This window comes from Pundamilia nyererei, unplaced genomic scaffold (assembly GCF_000239375.1).
Source record: "Pundamilia nyererei isolate P.nyererei 1_Seehausen unplaced genomic scaffold, PunNye1.0 scaffold00080, whole genome shotgun sequence".
Lineage (NCBI taxonomy): Eukaryota > Metazoa > Chordata > Actinopteri > Cichliformes > Cichlidae > Pundamilia > Pundamilia nyererei.
This window is the reverse complement of record NW_005187481.1, coordinates 631,420-651,644: the sequence shown is the minus strand read 5'-3', so window position 1 is coordinate 651,644 and position 20,225 is coordinate 631,420. Positions and strand designations below refer to the sequence as shown.

Sequence of the window (20,225 nt, the reverse complement as noted above, 5' to 3'; positions counted from 1 at the left end):
TCTCGCCGCATAGTAATAAATCGAATGCTCGCCATCTCTACAATCCTCTGAATCTCATATACTTTGGATTTATGTGCAATGGTTTGGAATTTAATGCCACGATATGTCAGCTGATGTCATGTTATCTGACTTATTAAACGGGCTCTATTCCTCTTTCTCACGCTTAGCTAGATTGCGGGATATGGAGAGCTGAGATGTAATTTTTTATTAGATATGCCACATACATGCCGAACATCAAATTCACAGTGTCAAATTATGGCTGGACTGTGATCGAGCGGGTTGCCTGCTGTGGTTTGTCTTTAATCCCTGACAGTTTGTCTGCATCCCTTCAAAACAGACTGTTTTTCAGGAGAAAATTAGTCTTCCTGGGGGGTTTAGCTGTCTCTTGCTCCTCGTGTAGAAACTCGTTGAATTCCAAGTTCAAAATTGGTGCAAAAGCTTGTTAAGCTGTAAATGACTCTGGTGGGAGTCATGTAGTGCAGGATGTATGCAGGAATACATAATGTACACCACATCTTTTTCAGGTGTAGGGACTCCTCAAGCAGCACTGATGAAAGCACTAGTTCCAAAACCAAGTTATTCATATAGAAAAACACTATTCACCCCCTATTTTAAGGGCGGGTTCATTTATCATAGCTCAATGTGTACCTACAGAGGGAATACCTAATATTTTGAACCAAATCTAATCATTCAATTCAGTAACTACGTGCATGCCGTGTATGAACCCTGGGAGCACGTTAGGTGGAACGTGACAGTTGCCATGGTAAAACACTCCCTAGTTAGGGTGTGGGATCTGGCGGGGTGTGTGAGAGGTGAGATAAAGATGGAGGTATTACTATCTGGGGTTTGCTTTGCCTTGAGCTCTTTATCTGCTGTAGAAATGCTTCTACTCCTTCTACAACTTTCCATTTGCATGCATAGATAAGCTTTTTTTTATTCCCCAGCACTCATTAGCACAACAGGGAAGGATGCCTTTATTGTGCCACAAATTTGGTTTTGAATCTTTACATGATTGGAGGAAATTTGCTGGAAGTTTTATTAAAATGTTAGCTCAAAGAAACTTGTAAAGTAAAGATACAACCCCCCCCCCCCCCCCTTGCCAATCCCCAATGCAATGGTAAATGCATTGCAATGCATTAACAGCGATGGAATTTGGAAATAATAGAGAGATTTTCTGATTCACAGGTTTATTTTTATTATGAACAGAAGGTAGTTCCATCAGAGATATGAAACATCTGGCCAGTGGTCACATTACTGAAGGTTTCTAAGTGGGACTCCAAACGGGGCTCTGTTTGGGTTTGACTACTTATAAAAGGTTCTGAAGATTCTTGGCCTGTGATTATTGAGTGCGTGACATGCTGAAATATTCTGGCAAGTTTAGCATTTGTGTGTTCAGTTATATTAAAGCACCAGAAGGTGAGATGGGAGATTTATTTAAGTACTGGAGAACAATTTGGAGGAACTTCAGATTAAGGGTTTTGCATTAAGGTGCTTAAATCTAATGCACTGTTGGAGATTAGATCATTTTCCCAGCCACACTAGTTTTTGACTTCTTAGATTAAAGTTACAGAAGTGAATAAAAATGTGTGCTGCTGAGCTTTGATCTACTTTCTTCTTCCATTAATTGTCTACAGTCCTTTTAATCCTACAGCCTGACCCATAGACTGGAAACCACAGAAGTGAAGTACCTGAATGTATATGATCTCAGGGATTCGCATGATAAGGTGGGGCCAGGTTTCACAATGAACTCACCCGAAACTCTGGCTGATTGGGACCCACACCCAGTTTCACACCTTGGCTCAGGCGATTAGAGGATCATCAGGGGTCCTTTTGTCCCTCTGTGGGAGGATACTCCCGCTAGGTTTATATCTGGGACTCTCCACCATTTGACCTTAGAACTGAAGAAGCTTCTCGGATGAGAGGTGAAACGTCTTCAAGTAACTTAAAGAAGTCCAGAAGCTTTTCTTTGCAAGCTCCTTTGACCTGAATGTATATGATTGGTTGAACTAGCTCTATCTCGGCACTGTTGTACATGGTCATTTGCATCATAGTTAATCTAACAGCATCGTACATTAGAGAAGGATATTTTAGTCAGAGCTTGATATGTAAATAAAAATTACACATTTGTCCAAATTTGCAGGAATTCAGTCTTTATTATTACATTGTGTACTTTGATTTGAAGTACATCCCCTGGAGTTTTTTTTTTAACCAGACATTTGGACAAATAAATATCAGATCCCTTTTGAAAAGGCAACTACAGAAATGGGTAATATAAAACCTTTATTTGTCACACCTCAGGATGTTAGAATCAGGGCTTCCAGATTAGGTGGTAAAGATCTGAAGTTAGAGATAGACATGGAGGTATGTGTAGCGTCATTGTGCCGAGATCTTAAGTCTTTCTTAAGCCTTCCGAGAAAAGGATGTGGTTGCCTATGAGTCTGGCAAATGGTAATTATATAAAATGATATATTTAAAATGAATGATCCCCCTGTGGGGAAAATCCTTTACAAATGGTCTAGATTTAAAACTACTGCACATTTGCCCCGGACTGGCAGCCCCAGCAACTGTAGTCCAAAAGCAGACTGTCTGATGCTTGCAGTCAGTTGATTTAATTATGAACTCTTCATTATATCAAAGAGTTTTAAGATGACGTGAGACTGACTCTAGAAAAGTTGAGGTAAAGTTTGAAGTGGGTTAAAACGGATTATGGATAGATATAAAGAAGAAAAATAACAGATTAGAATTCTAATTTTTTGCAGCTGAAGGAATTCTGAGTGGTGAACAAAGTCAGTAAACTAATGTCAGCGGGTTGCAAAATACCTACAAACAGTTATAACAGTTAATGATAAGCTTGTTGAGTAAGTGGCTGGCAAGCAGAAAACAGCTTCTATCTTTAACCATCTATTTTAAAGAGTATTTGCTTGTTCAAGTAGCCTACTGTATAAAAGGACCTGACCACTGAGAAACATGAGGACCATGTATCCTGTAAGGACCATTTGCACAACAATTATATGTATCATGTGATTAGACCTGGAAAACTACGTAAAATTGTAGAGACTTGTAACCTGCCCCACCACTACCACCAACACACACTGACACAGGTCAAGGAAAATGCCAGGCAGCATTGTAAGGTCCCAACACCAAAAATATTTTGTTGTCGCAGACTGCTTTTTTTTCCTTTTCTTTTTAAATGACAGATAACAAAAGCAGTGTCTCTTAAAACAATTGCATAAAATAACTCCCCATTAACTGACTTAAAGTAGACATGACATGATTGGCTGTCCCTCACAAACAAACGTTTGGGCACAATACTGTTAAAATCTGATTCGACGTAACTTTAGCTACATTTTACAGTTTGCATAGAAGCTTAAATTTCTGTGTAATCTCAATATTCAGTCACACCTTGTAAGTTAACAATAATAGTAATTGTGTTGCACTTTTAATGAATTTTCATCTAAATAATATCCTAAATCCTTTATCTCAACTTTTCTTTTTTCCCCCCTAGGCGTCACTAATACAGCAGATGGCACTGAGTGTGAGATGAAACCCTCCTAATTTAACTGAGACAGTGAGGTCAACAGTAAGTGGTAAAACATTTATTTAGAGGGTGGAACACAACGCAGAATAACATGGACACATGCTTAAAATGCCATGCTGGATCCAAGACCATGAGAAATATATTCACAATATCATTTTATAGAAGTTACATTTATCTCTGACAGATGGACATGTTTCACATGAAGACAGGAGTTAAGGCATAATGTTTGGTCATTCTCCTCTCAAATGCTACTCAGAGGTTGCCACTACATTGATAAGATAAAGCAAATGTAGGTATCATATCCTACATTTGCTGGCCAAAATAATGAATGACCTTCAAGAGGTCCAGGTTACAAAGGAATAAGGTTAGAATACTTCATTTATCATCTAAATACATACATACATACTTGTGTGTGTTCCAATATACATTAGTAGGATAGATGTTAAAGTACAGGTATAATAGAGTTTGAACAATCTAAAACAAAAGTATAACAAATCATCCCGTCAGTATTTCCGAGTGTATGAATGGTATTCAACTATCTGCACATTTAAGTAGACCAACATTATTCAACAAAGGCACTGTGTACAGAATTCTGTCTAAATAAAAGGAGCAATGCAAACAAGAAGTTGTTAACCATTTTGTTCAGATACAATGTCTTCTGCAGACAGAAATGGTGCCGTTGGTGAATGTTACAATGATGACTTTCAATGGCAACTTGCATGTAACACCTTCGTTACCTGCTGACTGAAGCAGACATAAAATAAAAGACATTCTACTTTTAAGTGAGTACTTTTGGTGAAATTTGGGAAATTTTCATGATCAGCCACATTTGGCCGTACGACCATCAGTAAGAGGCAGTGTCGCGCCTGAGTGAAGAAGAAAACTGCCAGTCATCTGCTGTCCAGCTGAATTAAAATGAGGACTCTCACTCATCCACACTGCAGTGAAATCTGCACTCCGGCTTCAAACCGGGACAGTGAATTCATTATCAGCTGATCTTTGACAGGTCTGAATGACCTGTATCGGTAAACAGCGGCTTCTCACAGTAGGAACATTAAACATCAAAAAGTTCACCATAACTGTGTTTCAGGCACAAATACAACACTTTAACAACAGGTGGAACTGTAACATTAATGTGGGAAAAAACAGAAACAAGATGAAATTTGCCACAGACCAAAAGAGCCACATGGACGGTGTTTATTTCACAGAGGAGAGAAACAGTACGATAAATGATCACTGGCAATTAAAAAAACAAAAACATTATGGTCACAGATTTGGAAAAGTGGTTAATGAATGTTCACAATATTGTTTATGAGAGGCACAAAATTAATAGAGAGGTGGGCAGGCCAGCTGTGCACAATAAGCTGGTTTGGGAAAGCAGAGAAGGATGGTACAAAAGTACAACATTTAGATTTAGGACATGTAGCAACAAAGGACTCACTGAGACTCAAATCATGCTAAGATTCTGCCATCTAGAGGTTGAAACTTGCAAGTACATGTCAAAACTTCTGATACTGAACAATTACTTTGAACACTGACTTTTGTATAAAGGTGAATGAATTTATATAACCTTACAACAGGGTAACCAAATCTACAAGCAATGATTAAACCTGTGAAACTCTTAATTGTTTATCATCTCAAGGTCGCGCAGAACTTGCCAAGATCGGAACATGTTTAAAGAAATGTTTCATTTTCTATCACAGTAACAGACTACAGTAGAAATCTGACATGAAAACAAATCATGTTTTCTTTGACATGCAGCAGCAGAAACAGCTACAGATCCAGCTGCTCAGACCCCAACATGAACTTCACTTTGCTTTCATCAAACTGAGAACAAACCTGAGCACAAACACTGCGTACAGCGTTTACCATCAAATCACCTGCTTGTTTCCCAACTTGTGACTGACTGTAACATTCCTGCTTTGTCATTACAGACTGGGTGCACTGGGAACTTAACCCACAGAGGTCAGAGTGACGATGCTTTTCCTTCATCACTGTGGAGTTTCTCCTTAAATTACAAATAACACAATCACACAAGTGACATCTGGGAAATATGTTAGCAAGACTAAGTTTATCTGAGGCGGGGGAACAGGACAAAAGAAATTACACACACACACAAAAAAAGCCCAGACCCTGAATGTCCACCACATGCCATTTGAGGTAATACAGAACTGTTCAGTAGCCTTGGTGGGCATGCAGGGTCACTGTTGGGCTAATCATTTCCAAATATGGCTTTGTTTTATGCTGACATGTCCAAACGTGACAAATGAGAAGCGGGAGCACTGCTGTCAGTATACGCATAGAACTAACAACATTCATCTATAACAGTGATACAGTCAGACAGAAATCCAACTAAAGCCAAACCGCTTTCGTCTGGTTTGGGCACTTGAGTGGTGAACAGGCACTGCACATAGGAGCAAGAAGACAGACAACATAACATCCTGCGAGGTAAGCCTTATCATACAAGTGACTGGTAACAGGTAACGTGTCATTGTATCTATATAATCACGGTGAGTACACTAATCTTTAAGAAGTCTGTTTAAAAGCAAAGAGGGAATTACACACTCTGTTCAGTCTACTGCAAACTACTTCAACAACTGAGCACTGAATGACTGTGTAATTAAGAGGCAGGAGCCGCACCTATTGCTCCATTTCCAATCATCAATGAATGTCAACACATCAGACAGGAACATATGCTTGAATTCCAGGCATATACTTAGAAAGCTCTGGAGAGGAGTACAGTATTCTGATTAGTTCTCTGTGTCTGAATTTCTCTCGCCTACTTTGCGTCTGGACTTTTTTAATCTATGAAGGATTTAGTAGGACTGCGAAGAACTGCAGCATATAATCCTGGCTAACTAGTGCAGAATATTAAGGGTGACCGTGTTTAAAACAAGAACTAAAAACAACAGAAAATACAAACAATCTGATCTTTCAGAGGTAAGGCCGCATTATTTTCTCCTTTAGAAAATTAAAAACCTCTTAAAAATATAAAAACCTCTGATTTGGTGTCAAGTGTTTCTGGTCAAAGGCAGTTGCATAAGGGGTCAAGGGCTAAACAAAGTTTTCATGCTTGAGGCAGATACACAGCAAATGATTGAGAATAACGAGTCCCAGGCCTGCTTCATCAGAAGGCTGCTTGGCTCTGTGGGGTGGTCATCTTCTGGAGCAGAGGTATCTGTGTGATCACAATGATTAGCACATTGGAACAGTGTTTAATAGACATCTGTCATGCTCACACAGCACAGCTGTACATTATATTCATCTGTCATAGCAACTGTTCCCTTAGACATGATGAGGTTTCAGAGGAAGTCACTGACATTTAACTCATCAGTACAGATTCACACATCAAATATGAACACTTAATTTGAGTATGTCTAAAAATATTTTTCTGTAATTACAAAAAATGTAGTCACAAAGAATTAACTAGCTGAGACCACATCTTCAATTAAGTTTGACAGCATTTCTAGTAGATACTAGCAGATGGAGTGAGCATGAACTGAGGCTGCGGTTTGGGCAAGGCCTCAGTCGGGACTGGCGGCGGCAGATCCTCATGTACTAATGAGAATGAATTGGAAAAGGGAGGGAGGGGCGTGAAAACGAGTGCAAACAGCGTGCAGTGCAGGGGTTCATATATAGACAGAGAACTGGAAGGGGCATGTATGAGGTGTGGTCCTGCTCCAGGAATTCATTATAAATATATTCATTGTGTCTGTAACACGAATAAACAAAAGTAATTTTAAAAAGGATGTAAAGTGTTAATAACTACAGTACAGTGCATCTGTTGCTTCTTAAAGCTGTCTTGATTTCTCTTACTTCGAGAGCCACTGAACAAGCTAAAAATACAACTCTGGCTGTGTTAACAAAGTGTTGCTTATTTACACAACAAGAGTTTCAGTGTTTAGTAATAACTGTCAGAGTTTGTTCATATGTGGGTGGTGAAATTCTCCATTTGATTTCCCAGACGGTTCCTAAACAGCACAGCATTCCTGTGCTACATTTTTGGGAAGTCTCTTAAGAAGTGAATAATGAGCTGACAGCATGGAAATTGCAGCTTGCAGATGGGGAGAAAAAATATTTATGTCTAACCAAAAGTATTCAGAGACTTTATTTATAAGCAATCATTACCCAAATATACAACTAACCATAAAGATGACATATAGCAGTAAACAAAAAAGTGACTTTTTGCTGCACCAAAGCCCTTTCAATACAAACCCACATATGGTGATTAAGTCTCTCGGGATCTAACTGCAGGCTTATGGACCCAACAAGCCAATGTCATAATTTATAAATATGTTTGCCTGAAAAGGCAATTAGTGATTGCAATGGAGACAGACAGCAACTCGAAGTATGACGGAAAAACTTATAACACTTAAAAACGCAGATTACTTAGTGGTTTAACTTTTCCTTATTGGCTACACCCATCATAAACATATGGCAAGTGTGTTTGTGTAATTACTTTCATTGACAGAAGGGGGAGTGAAAAAAAAAAGCTCTGTACTATGTTTCATATTCAGCAGAGAGCTCTGAACAGTATAGTGCCTTCTTACCTTGGTGAGATCCACCCCAGTGAGGGCATTGACTGAGACCGGGAGTTCAGCTAATAGACGATTCACTTCACCAGTTACACGGCTGCCTTCTCCACTCAGGATGACAATCTCATTGGTCTTGGACAGAGGTGCAGCCACTTTACCAGCAATCTGGAAAAAACAGTGTGAATACCAGTTTGAGACCTTCAATAACTGAGGACTGATTGTTTTACTTATTTTTTTCCAAGACAGTAATCATGTGATAAAAACAGAACAAACCCTTTGCAGCTCTGTTCAGTAAAAATGCTAAATGTTTAACAAAGTCTATGTTCAAAGTTATCAGAGAAAGACGGTATATGTGAGACAATTAATGCTTTTCTAGCATTTGTAAGACAGAAATGTTAGTTATAATTGTGTAATTGTTCTAAAACTAATCCTGAAGTTGAGCTGCTTATTAATGGTTTATATCACAACGAAAAAAACCCCCAGAAACCATATGTCTACAATTTCTTCCTCATAACTGAATTGTGATGAAACAAAAATATTAGAGGCTGTCCTGCTATCCAAGCAGTCCACTCTGAAAAAGTCATAACCTTGATCACAGAGACCAGAGAACCTGCTAGTCCAATCTGCTAAACAGTCTGAAAAAGTTCATAAAATCACTTTGGTACTCAAAGCTCTTATGGTGTAGACACTGTAAAAAACAAACAAACAAAAAAAACACTAAACAAAAATCCACAAATGGCACTGTTTTATAAATCTGTATCACAAACCTTGGGTAGAGCCTCCAGGACTAAGGCGGTCTTGGCAGCATCGCCATACTGCTGGTAGGCTTCGGCTTTCAGCCTCATCTTCTCAGCTTCTGCCTTCCCCACAGCTTCAATGGAGGCAGCCTCTGCCTCACCAATACAGCGGATCTTCTCAGCCTCTGCCTGTGCTGTCAGCACCTTCTTTATCCTGACAGACATCAGTGTTAGAGGGACAGCAAAAGACTTTATTGGTTTACATAACCAATATCTCATTACTAATAGACACACGACCTTTGACATGCAGACATAAACAGGCATTACACATTACACGTGGTATATGTGAGAATGAATAATAAATAGCGGTATAATTAATATTACTATGATTTAGCATTAGAAAAACACAATAATTTCAGATATTGATAAAGATTGGGGCCCACTGTCCAACTAATCAGCTGCTCTGCTTTAGGGAAAGGAGCAACAGCAGATTTCAATAGGAATGGGAGAAGTGTGAAAAAAATGTTCAAAGATTCAAAATACAGCATGAAAAGCAGAAACAGCGGCTGCAGTGGACACTTCACTGTTTTTAACACTCAGGTTCAGTTCAATTCTTGTAGGTTATAACTTTGTCTTCTGCATGACCGGCTGACGGACCAATAACAGCACAAGCAAGAGTAGCCCATATTATGTTTTACATATATGGTAAATGGCCTGTATTTATATAGCGCTTTACTAGTCCCTAAGGACCCCAAAGCGCTTTACATATCCAGTCATCCACCCATTCACACACACTGGTGATGGCAAGCTACATTGTAGCCACAGCCACCCTGGGGCGCACTGACAGAGGCGAGGCTGCCGGACACTGGCGACACCGGGCCCTCAGACCACCACCAGTAGGCAACGGGAGAAGTGTCTTGCCCAAGGACACAACGACCGAGACTGTCCAAGCTGGGGCTCGAACCGGCAACCTTCCGATTACAAGGCGAACTCCCAACTCTTGAGCCACGATCGCCCACATATATGTATATGTATTACATATTTTGCACATTTCCTCCATCTACAAAGCATTATTTACACAGTGGTGAGTTATTCAAGTTTGCCTAAAGAGACTGAACATTATATGGTTAAAAAGTCTTTAAATATAGCAAACCGCTATGACAGTCTCAGCTAAGAAATAAATGAAATAGCCCTTTAACATTTCCCCCCTCTCACTGAAAGTGATTTCTTTTTGACTGATAAGAGGATTTGTCAGCAAAGTACTCACTTCTGGCCTTCAGCCAGCTGCTGCATCTTGTAGGCTTCTGCCTCGGCAGGTCTCTTCACAGTAGCGATGAGCTCCTTTTCAGTGCGTTCAATCTCCTTTTCCTCAATTTTGATCTGTTTTTTCCTCTGCACCACCTCAATTTCTATCTCCTCCAGACGGATCTTCTGTTGCTCTTTAGCTGCCTGCAGCTCATATGCCAGTTGCGCCTCAGCTTTCTACAGAAGCAGGAATTTTTTTTAAAAGGGTAAACTTTCACAATTGTTGCTGACACATTCAACCCAACAAACACAACTTCATACCTTTGTGTTCACTTCCTGATTGAAAGAAGCTTTCTGCATTTCCAGCTCTCTTTTGGAGTCAGCCATTTTGGTGTCTGCGACGAACTTGACATCCATCATTTCTTTCTTACATTCAGCTTCCTGTAAAAGACAGAGTGCAACAACTAATGACAGAGAGATGGATCAGGTGCTGTATGGTGGTTTCTTAATGTAATAATAGCCATTAGCAATAGATGATAGAAGTTTTAACGTCGTCTTAAAGCTTTTCTTACCCTAATGCCAGCATCTCTCTCTGCCTCTGCTACTCCGATGTCTGCATCCCTCTGTACTGCAGCTGTCTGAGTTTTACCCAGCGAGCTCAGATAGTCCACTTTATCATATACATCCTTTAAGGAAGAAAGGTTAACACTAATGTACACAGTTCTAGGCAGTTAACCTAATGAAATTAAAAAACAAACAAATATTTGAAAAATAGAGTCAGAATAAAATGAACTTGACGTTCTCTTTCTTATACCTTGATGGTGAAGCTGAGAATCTCGATACCCATGCGGCCAACATCAGGTGCTGCCACCTCTCGTACCAAGGAAGCAAATTTGTCTCTGTCTTGGTAAATCTGCTCAACAGTTAGCGTGCCTGGAAGATGGGTCAGTGTGTTTAGTGCCTCAAAAATCATGGTCCTGTAATACATTTGAATAAAACCAAACACACTGACAAATAGGGCCAATATGTCAAGAGGGAAAAAAAAAATCCTCCAATCACTGTCATAGTCATATGGCGCAGATACCAAAAAGAACAAAAAGAAAGAAAACACCACAGAGTCACCATATGGTTTGGAGAAGCTACCCACCAAGGATGGCACGCAGGTGACCCTCTAGGGTCTGCAGGATAACACTCTTGATCTCCATGACTGACTTTCCCAGGAACTGTTCGCAGGCATAACCGAGCAGTTCTTTTTCAGTCATCACCTTCACCTAACGCCAACATGGACAGAGAACATCATTCATTGTGCCTGTGTTTGTGAATACACAAAGACAGGCACAACAGACAGGTGTGGCACACAGAAGGACAACACATACTAGCTTTTAATATTATACAAAGATTTTTTTAAATCCTTTTACTTAGAATGTATTTTTTTTCTGTTCACCTTCATTGCATCAGTAATGCAAAGAGCTGAAATTACAAAGCCTAAAATTCACAATAATATCAATAATAATAATAATAACAGTTGTTATTATTGTTATTATTATTATTATTATTATTATTATGCCAGTATGTGTTGGATGTATGCATGTCATTATGCTTTTTACACATGAAAAGAACTATGGACATAGTAATCAGCAAAATGTTTGAAGAACATCTTGTATGCTGTCAGCCCACCTAAAAGAGGAAGCCAAAACTGTCAGCCATCAATGACATGGCCAAACAAATGTTCAACAATACTTTCTTAGTTTGCCTTTGGGTAAAGTCGATCCACACGACTCACATTTCATTTAAACAAATTTCTTGTAATTGATATACTTATTTATAGAGTAAATACAATGCTGTGAAATGTATTTAATTAATATTTTTTTATTTTAACATGTTTCAGATCTAACCAATTTCAATATTAGACAAAGATACCCTGTCTTACCCTGAGATACACTTTTCAGATAGGGCCAGGTTGTTTTGATAACCTTTTTCCTTTAATAAATGAAATCATTTAAAAATGCTGCTGGCTGCCAGTGCTACCCGTCAGCCTCCTACTACATTCACCTTTCTCATCATTTTGAAAATCACAGGTGACATCATTCTCGATTTATTACGTTCACAAGATTTTGAGAAAACTTGACCTCTGATTTTTAGTAGATGGACCTTTGGTATCAGGTTGAAAATCGTATGTTGTCTCATTCTCGAGTTATATTTGCCTAATATTAAAATTTGTTTGCCGATCTGAAACATGTCAGCACGATACAGATGCAAAAATCTAAGAAATTGGGAAGGGAGTAAATAATTTTTTACAGCATCTCTCCATTTTCAATAAAAGTATTTTGGAAATGTTATTATGGCTTTTACAGAATACATGGCCGTCTAATGTCAGATGAAGTCAGTATTCTGCTTTTAGATTTTTTGCTCTTCTTAAATGCAAGGACTTAGATTTTCACATCAATGTTGCACAGGTTAATTCAAATATATAGAAATAAACAGGGGAGAAAAATATGATGGACACGTAACATTTAAAAAAAACAAAACAACAACAACAAGAAAGAAACAAAGAAAAATGAATGTCACTGACCTGAGGTTTAAAAGATAGAAACAGTCAGTGATAGAGAGATCATTTACAAACAGACAGTCATGTAATCAAAAAATGGGTTAAAAAGGTTTGGGATAAAATTGTTGTCCATCAGAGCTGTAAGAAAAGAAAAGAGTGAGCTGGGTCCTTAGGCGAGAGGTCTGCACATGGGTATGTTTTACAACATGCACTCATAACAGAAATAAGGGCAACACAAAGTCAGGAAAGACTGTCGTCACTTCCAGAAAACAGAAAAGGCCACAAGACAGCCAAGGAAAGCTCTAACAGACAGCAGGGGGCGCTGTGCAACGGCTGACATTGGAATAAAGACTTGAACAATTTTCATTTGTTGCCCTGAGCTCTTAATCTGCTACCTAGCCCCACTCCAACTTGTAACACCACCCTTCCTCCTGCCTCCTCTAAATGCACAGACTGTACAGAAAAGAATCTCAGTAGACAGTTTTGTTTTTTAAAATTTGTTAGGTCCTTCCAGTGCAAATTGACTATTAAGTTATCAAAGGATTCAAAAACAGTCCTACCTAAAGTAACAAGGCAAAATATGATTGAAGAATTCAATACAGAAATGAAACGCACATCCTAGATTGAAATTCTGCTCATTTCCTTTAAATGGATGTCTCCCACCAAGTCTAATTCATTTGTCTCTTTGAATTAGGAAAGACTTTGCTGTTACCATGGGACACAAATTTCACAGTGGCTTTGGCTTAGACTGGACCAATCTGACGGACACCATTATGAGTCTGCTGGAAGTAAACTGTGTGAAAGTGGGGGGGTTTTCAACTCCAGACAGTGGCCTCATTGTCAGCACACATGTAGAAAAACACAGAGAAGAGGAACATACAGTGGCAAAATGGTGGTCAAAACAGAGAACTGATAATGAGGCATCATCATTCAAACAAAAGAACTAATGGCATGCGGGCAAAGAAAAAATTCAGGAAGTAATTAAGAGCACAAGATATGGAAATGCACAAAACACTGTGATGATATGTACATTTTCTTAAACAGAAAATCCACAAAATAATTGCTTTCTATTACAAATTAGAACTCAGTTAACATTTGTGCTTAAAAAGTATCTACAAGGCAAAATAAGACATTCTGGAGTCTTGACTCTGTTTGTAGGCAAAGTCCAAGGCCAGGGAGCGCTGCCTGGCTACATGGGTTTTGATTTGTACTTCAGCATCTGTGGCATTAATGTGACTGACAGAATGAAAGCAGCTGTGCAGTATTGTGCTTATCTTACTTCATGCACTGCTTTAAGCGAGGTTATGAGGTTTGCTTTGTGTTACACGAAATAATTAGTTCGCCAATGCAAATATTCTCTACCATTTTTTGAATTACCATAAGCTGACACACCAGGGCGCAGTTAGAATTGGTTTGAATAAGCAGAGAATGATTAGAGTGAAGAGTCAACAATAAGTTTTTGCCATCATAAACTGGGGAAAGAAAAATCCTGTACATGCTGCTCTGCAAGTAAAACCTTCACTTGTGAATAAATGAGCAGCTGAAAGTAGCTTTAAGTAATACATTTAAGACAGCAAAAATAATGTGAAATGTTGATTTAAATGGTGCTGCTAAAGTTTGCGATGGCAGACCTAAAAGGCATAGGGCATAAAGAAGCTATTAGTTAAAAAGTCAGCCTGTAGCCCCGCTACTCCTCAATTTCTTCTTCTAGTAACAAAGAGACAACTGCAGAGGATAAGACAGTTTGCTTCTATTTTCACTACAAAGAGTGCCAATCAGCATCAGGCACGTGTAGAGGCAATGCTGAACTATCGGTCTTGTAGCCTTGGGATCGCTGAAGTCACTGTTATCCTGATGTGCAGTATGATTTTTAGGAGGGCACCTATGGTGTAAGCCAGGGATCGGCAACCTGCAGCTCTTTAGTCCTTATACTGCGGCTCGGCGTGGTTTGGGAAAATAAATTTGAAGTATTTCGCTGAACTGTATTTTATTTATGTTAGTTCTTTTTTTTAAACTTGTACTTCTAAATTGGAAGATTACTGTGATATTGAAATATAAAAAGAAAATTATATTTTATTATTTTTTCATCGCTCTAAATAAGCGTCACACTCGCAGAAGCCGGTATACCTGCCGAAATGGCGTGCATTTATCGAGACTTTCAACCCCAGGTAGGCCAATTATGGATCTTCGGATCCACATTATGTCAGCAGCTGTTCTCCACCGTGAACTATGTTAAAAACAAACACCGCTCACGCCTCACAGATGACAGCTTACAGTCCTGCGTAAAGATGAAAGTGACTTCGTACAGCCCCGATTTGCAGACGCTGTGCGCAGAGGTTCAGGAGCAGAAGTCCCATTGTAAACATATCACGGCAGATCCGATGATGTTTGCATGAACATGCTTTTCAGCATCTCTTTATTGACCACTTTTCATACACGGTTGATGTACGCATACAGCCAGCTGTAGCTTTTCAGCTCACAGCCCGACACATACCAACAACAGCATAGATGGCACAGACGTTGAGGCAGCGAGGCGTGATTGCGGGTGCCGCTCAGGTGCGTCCGCCTCCCTTGCAGCGGCGCTGCAGACCACGCCCCACCACACATCTTAACCTGGTAAAATACATATTTAGGCAGAATTTTGCAAATATCTATTTTTCTTTATTTTTTTAGCAGCATAGTGCTTTTTTTCCAATTATTTTTTAAAAGTCAGGTCAAGGCTCCAAAAGCCCAAAGGCGATATAAGGGTGGCAGCTCACAATAGTTTTTGTTTGCTACATGGATCATTTTAGTTCAGCTGGGTGTCTTTCCTTTTGTTATATTTCTTTAAGAGTTCAAAATGTGTTAATTACATAAATAAAATGTAACTTTCTCTATAGCACTTCATGGATTTCATAAGCAACACACCTTAGTTCTTCACACAAAGCATAAAGGTAAAAAAAACAATATATACAGTGTTATCTTAATTTTAGATGTCAAAAAGTATTTGCGGCTCCCAGTGTTTTCGTTTGTGTGGAAACCAGGTTCAAATGGCTCTTTGGGTCTTAAAGGTTGCTGACCCCTGGTGTAAGCACATAGCATTTTTATGACTGATGAAGAACTATTACTGCTTAAATATTTTTTTTTAAATGTTTAATAATACTTTTATCTCCTTCTCTATATTAAGCAAAACATTGTTATTAGTCAGTGTCCATATCTTTATTGTGAGTGGAGAAGATGTACAAAAAGATGTGATTTATGGTGGCCTTTCTCTTTAACATGCCTCAAAATCTAATTTTAACATTTCAGAAAGGTCTGTCACCTTTTCAAGTCTTATTGGGACAATTTCAACCTGGTACATTATTAATTTGAAACGGTATGAACAAAATCTGATGTGGTATCTCTGTTGGTTCATCTGGATGGTGTAACAGGAAAGTGCTCAGGTTTTTTCTTTGTTATAGAGTGAGGCAAGTGTCTTATAATAAAAGTTGACTCTGTGGTTTTAACACATGGACTAAGTATGAATAAATAAATAGAGATTATATAAATCTGGACAATTTACCCTTGAAGCATGTCTCCTTGGGCACCTTTGGAACACTGCAGCTGCTATTGGTAGCTCAGTACCTGGGGGTCCTGTTCTAACCATTTTACAAATATTATTTACATCATCAGAACAATTGGGGGAAAAAATCAAACAAAGAAACTTCAGGTGTGTCTGCATTTTCATGAGGACTTTAAGTAGTTTAAGACAGAAAACATCAACTTCTGTAAAACTGACATGACTGTCATCTCAGACCAGTGAAAAGTGGAACTCGTCCTACGATCCACAGACTAAAGAGGACTTTTCTTTGAAAGAATCTATAATGTTCATGCCAGGCAGTAAGGCCTAAATCTGGGCTGGTAGTAAGAGCCTGCATTATGATCCACAATAATTTAGAGTCCTCTATCGCAGGGTTTCCCAACCACTGTGCTGCAGCACATAGGTGTGCCATGAGAAATGATCAAGGGGTCATGGAAGATTATCTGGTTTCCCCTGATTGGTACTCTAAGCAACTGGCTTCTTCTTCCTCCAATTAAAATGGGTTGCCAACTGCCAGTAAAACAGAAGACGAAGAAAAAAATGACGTAGTCATGCTGCGAGTGAGACAAAGCAGCACATAATAGCAATAGATGAATATTTGAAAAGAAAAAGTAGTCAATCTGGGTCCTGGAGAAAATTCCGACCCAGTTGAAGGCCTTAGCATGAGTAGTGGTCAGAAGAAAGAAAAAAGTTATGGTGGGGACAAACCGAGCCAATTCTGCTATACCTGGTGTGCGGGGCGCACGCTGAAGAGGCACGAATGAAAAAGCTAAGAGCACAATTCCCACAGAGCCTCTGAGAATAGCAGCTGCACTGGAAGAAGTCTGGAGGTGCGCAAGAAGATGACTATTTAAAAACTCCCCTGCAAATTCCAGTGACACCTAGTGTAATAATATGGATCCAACATATGATACACTGCTTCTCACATGTTTTGGTATTGTGACTACCCAAGTTATTCTTTAGCATCTGTGAATTTTAAACAAAAATGTGACAGACCCAGAACTGAATCATTAAAAAGAAAAAGAAAAAAAAAAAGCAGAAATAAACAGCATACAAAATAACATAATATACTGAGATTGACCGCAAAACACCAATTAGGCTTTTCATAGACCCATTTTTGTGTGCCATGCTAATTCACTGAAAGACTGAAAATAACACTGTATCATCAGCATAGAAAATTGGTGGGGGTGTACTGCTGCAGGGAGCAGTGGGGTGACAAATTACAAATCAGAAAATCAAGTTTGAAGACTCGGACACAGAATACCAGCTGAAGTTGTATAATATTGCCTATGGTTTTACAAAAATAAATAAGGAAGCATTTGACACAGTGCTATTGTCAATTCGACTCCAGCTTGGTCAGATTATGTTACACATACGCACTTGAGACCCCTGTATGAAATACCACCTCAGCTGTGATTAGAGGCTGATGCCAGAGAAAGGGAGGGAGGGAGGGGTTAGTGAAATCTGAACTGGGAGTCCCAAAAATGTGTGGTGATTTACCTGAGCCACCCCAGTGACAGTAATAGCTACACCCTCCGCTGTCTCTACATCCTCACACTTGGGCTGCAGGGTCATAATCTCAAGCGTTATCCTGTGAAGAATGTGGAAAAATATAAAATAAAAATTGACATGATCTCAGGGAAAGCAAATGAGGGGAAGGGACTGAACACAAGAAAAGAAAAACAAGACAAAGTGAAACCATTCACCCAAGGACTCCAGATCACTAACAACGGAGCAAAATGAGATGCCATCCACAATCCAATCGATTTTGCATTAAGGAGTTGCATTTGATTTAAAAATTAGCCTTATTATATTAGTTGTGATTGGTCTCTGGACTTCTGATATCCTCTTTTTAATTTCTATGGCATTCATTTAAAGGCCCCGTTGCTGAAGGTGACTCAGAGCACAGCATTACAGCAAAGTTATTAACAGCTGACTGTCTCCTCTGACTGCAGAAGAAAGAAGAAAAGAGGATGAAACCACACAGACAATGTTAGCCGATTAGCTGAACCATCACCTTTTGTCTTCCTTCGGCCTCAAACACCAGCCACTGCTTTTTTTTTTTTCTTTTTTTTTTTCCCCCAGCCTTCTGAAATGCATTACCTGAGCCACCCCTGTCACATCCAGGGGTACACCCTCCGAGGTTTCGATATTCTCACAGCGACAGAGGATGGTCATAACCTCCAGAGACATTCTACGTAGGCAGGCAGGCAGGCAGGCAGGCAGGCAGCGGGGATAGCAAAGGCAAAACAGTAAGTTGGACAACAGCTGTTAGGAATAACAGTAGCCAAGGTCAAGAGGCAGAGAAAAGAGAGAAAGGGCAAAACACAAAACTTGCCCTTCTGCTTTGCTGGTTTTAAGCCTGTTTTACATATGATGTGCTGCTGATGATACCGCTTTTAAAACCATAATTTTTGTCATAGTCGCTGTTATAAACAATTTAAATGAAGTGTGATAACACACAACATCACTAATGGAATCAAGCCAGTGTTAACAGGATCCTTGATCCTTTACGTTTGCATCACAAATACACAGGAATGTCCATTACAAACGATCCTATCCCGTGCTTCAACACTGAACTGTTTACATATGACTGTTTCAGAGCAGATAAAAGAGGCTTACCACCCTTGTATTATGATAAACACACTACATTCATACCAGGTTGTTTGGGTCAGTTTCAGTCAAAGACATGGGAGGATGACTGCAGCAACACTGGGAACCAGAGACTCTGCTGAACAGCTCCACCTCTCTTTCTTTCCAAGAGAACTGGATCAATGAGTGAGGAGCCTCAACTCAACATTAACAAGATTACTGCATCACAAGCAGGAAGTCCTCCACCACCACCAGCACCATAATAATGCTGTCCAACTACTGGCTTATGCACACAGGGCTGTTAGCAGACATGATGACTACTACTCTGAGTGGCACAAGATCCTTCCTGCTGCTCTTAATAATATTAATACTAAAAATATAAGAAGGGATTCCTGAGACTACTTAACTCTAAATGGAGATAAATCCAGACATGTTTCAACTTTTGCATCTTGTTTTTAAGGTCAAACCATTATGTTTCCTAGCAACTAGAGCCAATGAGCAGCACTTATAGCGAAATGGGTGTGAAGGAGGCACACAAGGACTGAGAAAGGGCAAGATCAATATGACACAAAGCAAAGCAAGTTAGCAAAGTTGAAATAAAGAGGCAGGCAAACAAAAGATAGTTAATATCAGGACTTCCACAGACAAGATGTATCAATGCTGCTTTTTTACAGGATTATGCTATACAGCATATGACATCTGAACAAAAACAAAAGGAGCAGTTTTTATTTCTTGATATGGAATATATATGAACAAGAGCCAACTAAAGAGCTTGTTTTCGGTTTCTGGCAGAGAAACAAAGAGGCACAAATTTAATTTGGTGTAGCTCATTATTAAACCATTAGTGAGTAGCTTCTCGCAGGTTTATATTTCCTTTGATGGCTTTTATTTCAGAACAGGAGTTTAGCTCATTTTCAGTTTACAGTAGTTTTACAAATATTGTTAGTACTTCTCCCTCAGATCATCATTATGAAACATCTGTTTGTCTTTCCACTAATGCTTCTTCATTGGGGCTGGAAAAAAGCAGACAATACTCAGCTGCAATTCTCACTAATCTGTTAAACACTAGTTTCTAATATTAGAGCGTTTCTATTAGCCACAAATAGCTTATTTATTCATCATTAAACTCTGAATAATGTCTTCTGTTTTGTGTGTGTGTATATGTATGGTAATATGTTTAGGTGCGCACACACACGTTATAAAATAAAGTTACAAAATGACTTGCACAAAATTAAACTGAGTTTTTTATTAACTTTTAGTTTCATATAATTTGATGTCAATATACATTATTCATCTTTGATAATTAATGCATTACATTACTTATTTCCTATAGAGGCAATTCATTACATTACTACATTACATCTAGAGCTGGGCGATAGAACGATAACGATATGTATCGCGATATAACTTTTACTCGATAGAGAAATTAAGCTATCGCGATAGACCTCGCCGCTCTTGTCCTCTTAAAAAA

At 39.1% G+C, this 20,225-nt stretch overlaps 1 protein-coding gene across 3 annotated transcripts in view; it reads right to left on the bottom strand.

Annotated features, from left to right (window-relative positions):
* Positions 1 to 3,581: 3,581 nt before the first annotated feature.
* LOC102192314 (flotillin-2a) overlaps positions 3,582 to 20,225 on the bottom strand; it is a 22,583-nt gene continuing 5,939 nt past the window's right edge. Inside the window, exons 1-10 of one of the 3 annotated variants that reach the window (XM_005737808.1) lie at positions 18,266 to 18,311; positions 17,663 to 17,753; positions 11,203 to 11,326; positions 10,870 to 10,988; positions 10,628 to 10,741; positions 10,377 to 10,496; positions 10,078 to 10,292; positions 8,841 to 9,024; positions 8,089 to 8,238; positions 3,582 to 6,716 (exon numbers count right to left, since the gene is read on the bottom strand). In XM_005737808.1, the coding sequence (XP_005737865.1) occupies positions 6,666 to 6,716; positions 8,089 to 8,238; positions 8,841 to 9,024; positions 10,078 to 10,292; positions 10,377 to 10,496; positions 10,628 to 10,741; positions 10,870 to 10,988; positions 11,203 to 11,326; positions 17,663 to 17,737 (1,152 nt within the window). In that variant the 5' untranslated portion in view covers positions 17,738 to 17,753; positions 18,266 to 18,311 and the 3' untranslated portion in view covers positions 3,582 to 6,665. Of the gene's footprint in view, positions 6,717 to 8,088; positions 8,239 to 8,840; positions 9,025 to 10,077; positions 10,293 to 10,376; positions 10,497 to 10,627; positions 10,742 to 10,869; positions 10,989 to 11,202; positions 11,327 to 17,662; positions 17,754 to 18,265; positions 18,357 to 20,225 lie in introns of those variants that run through there. The other 2 variants (XM_005737807.1, XM_005737806.1) reach the window with 2 other exon arrangements.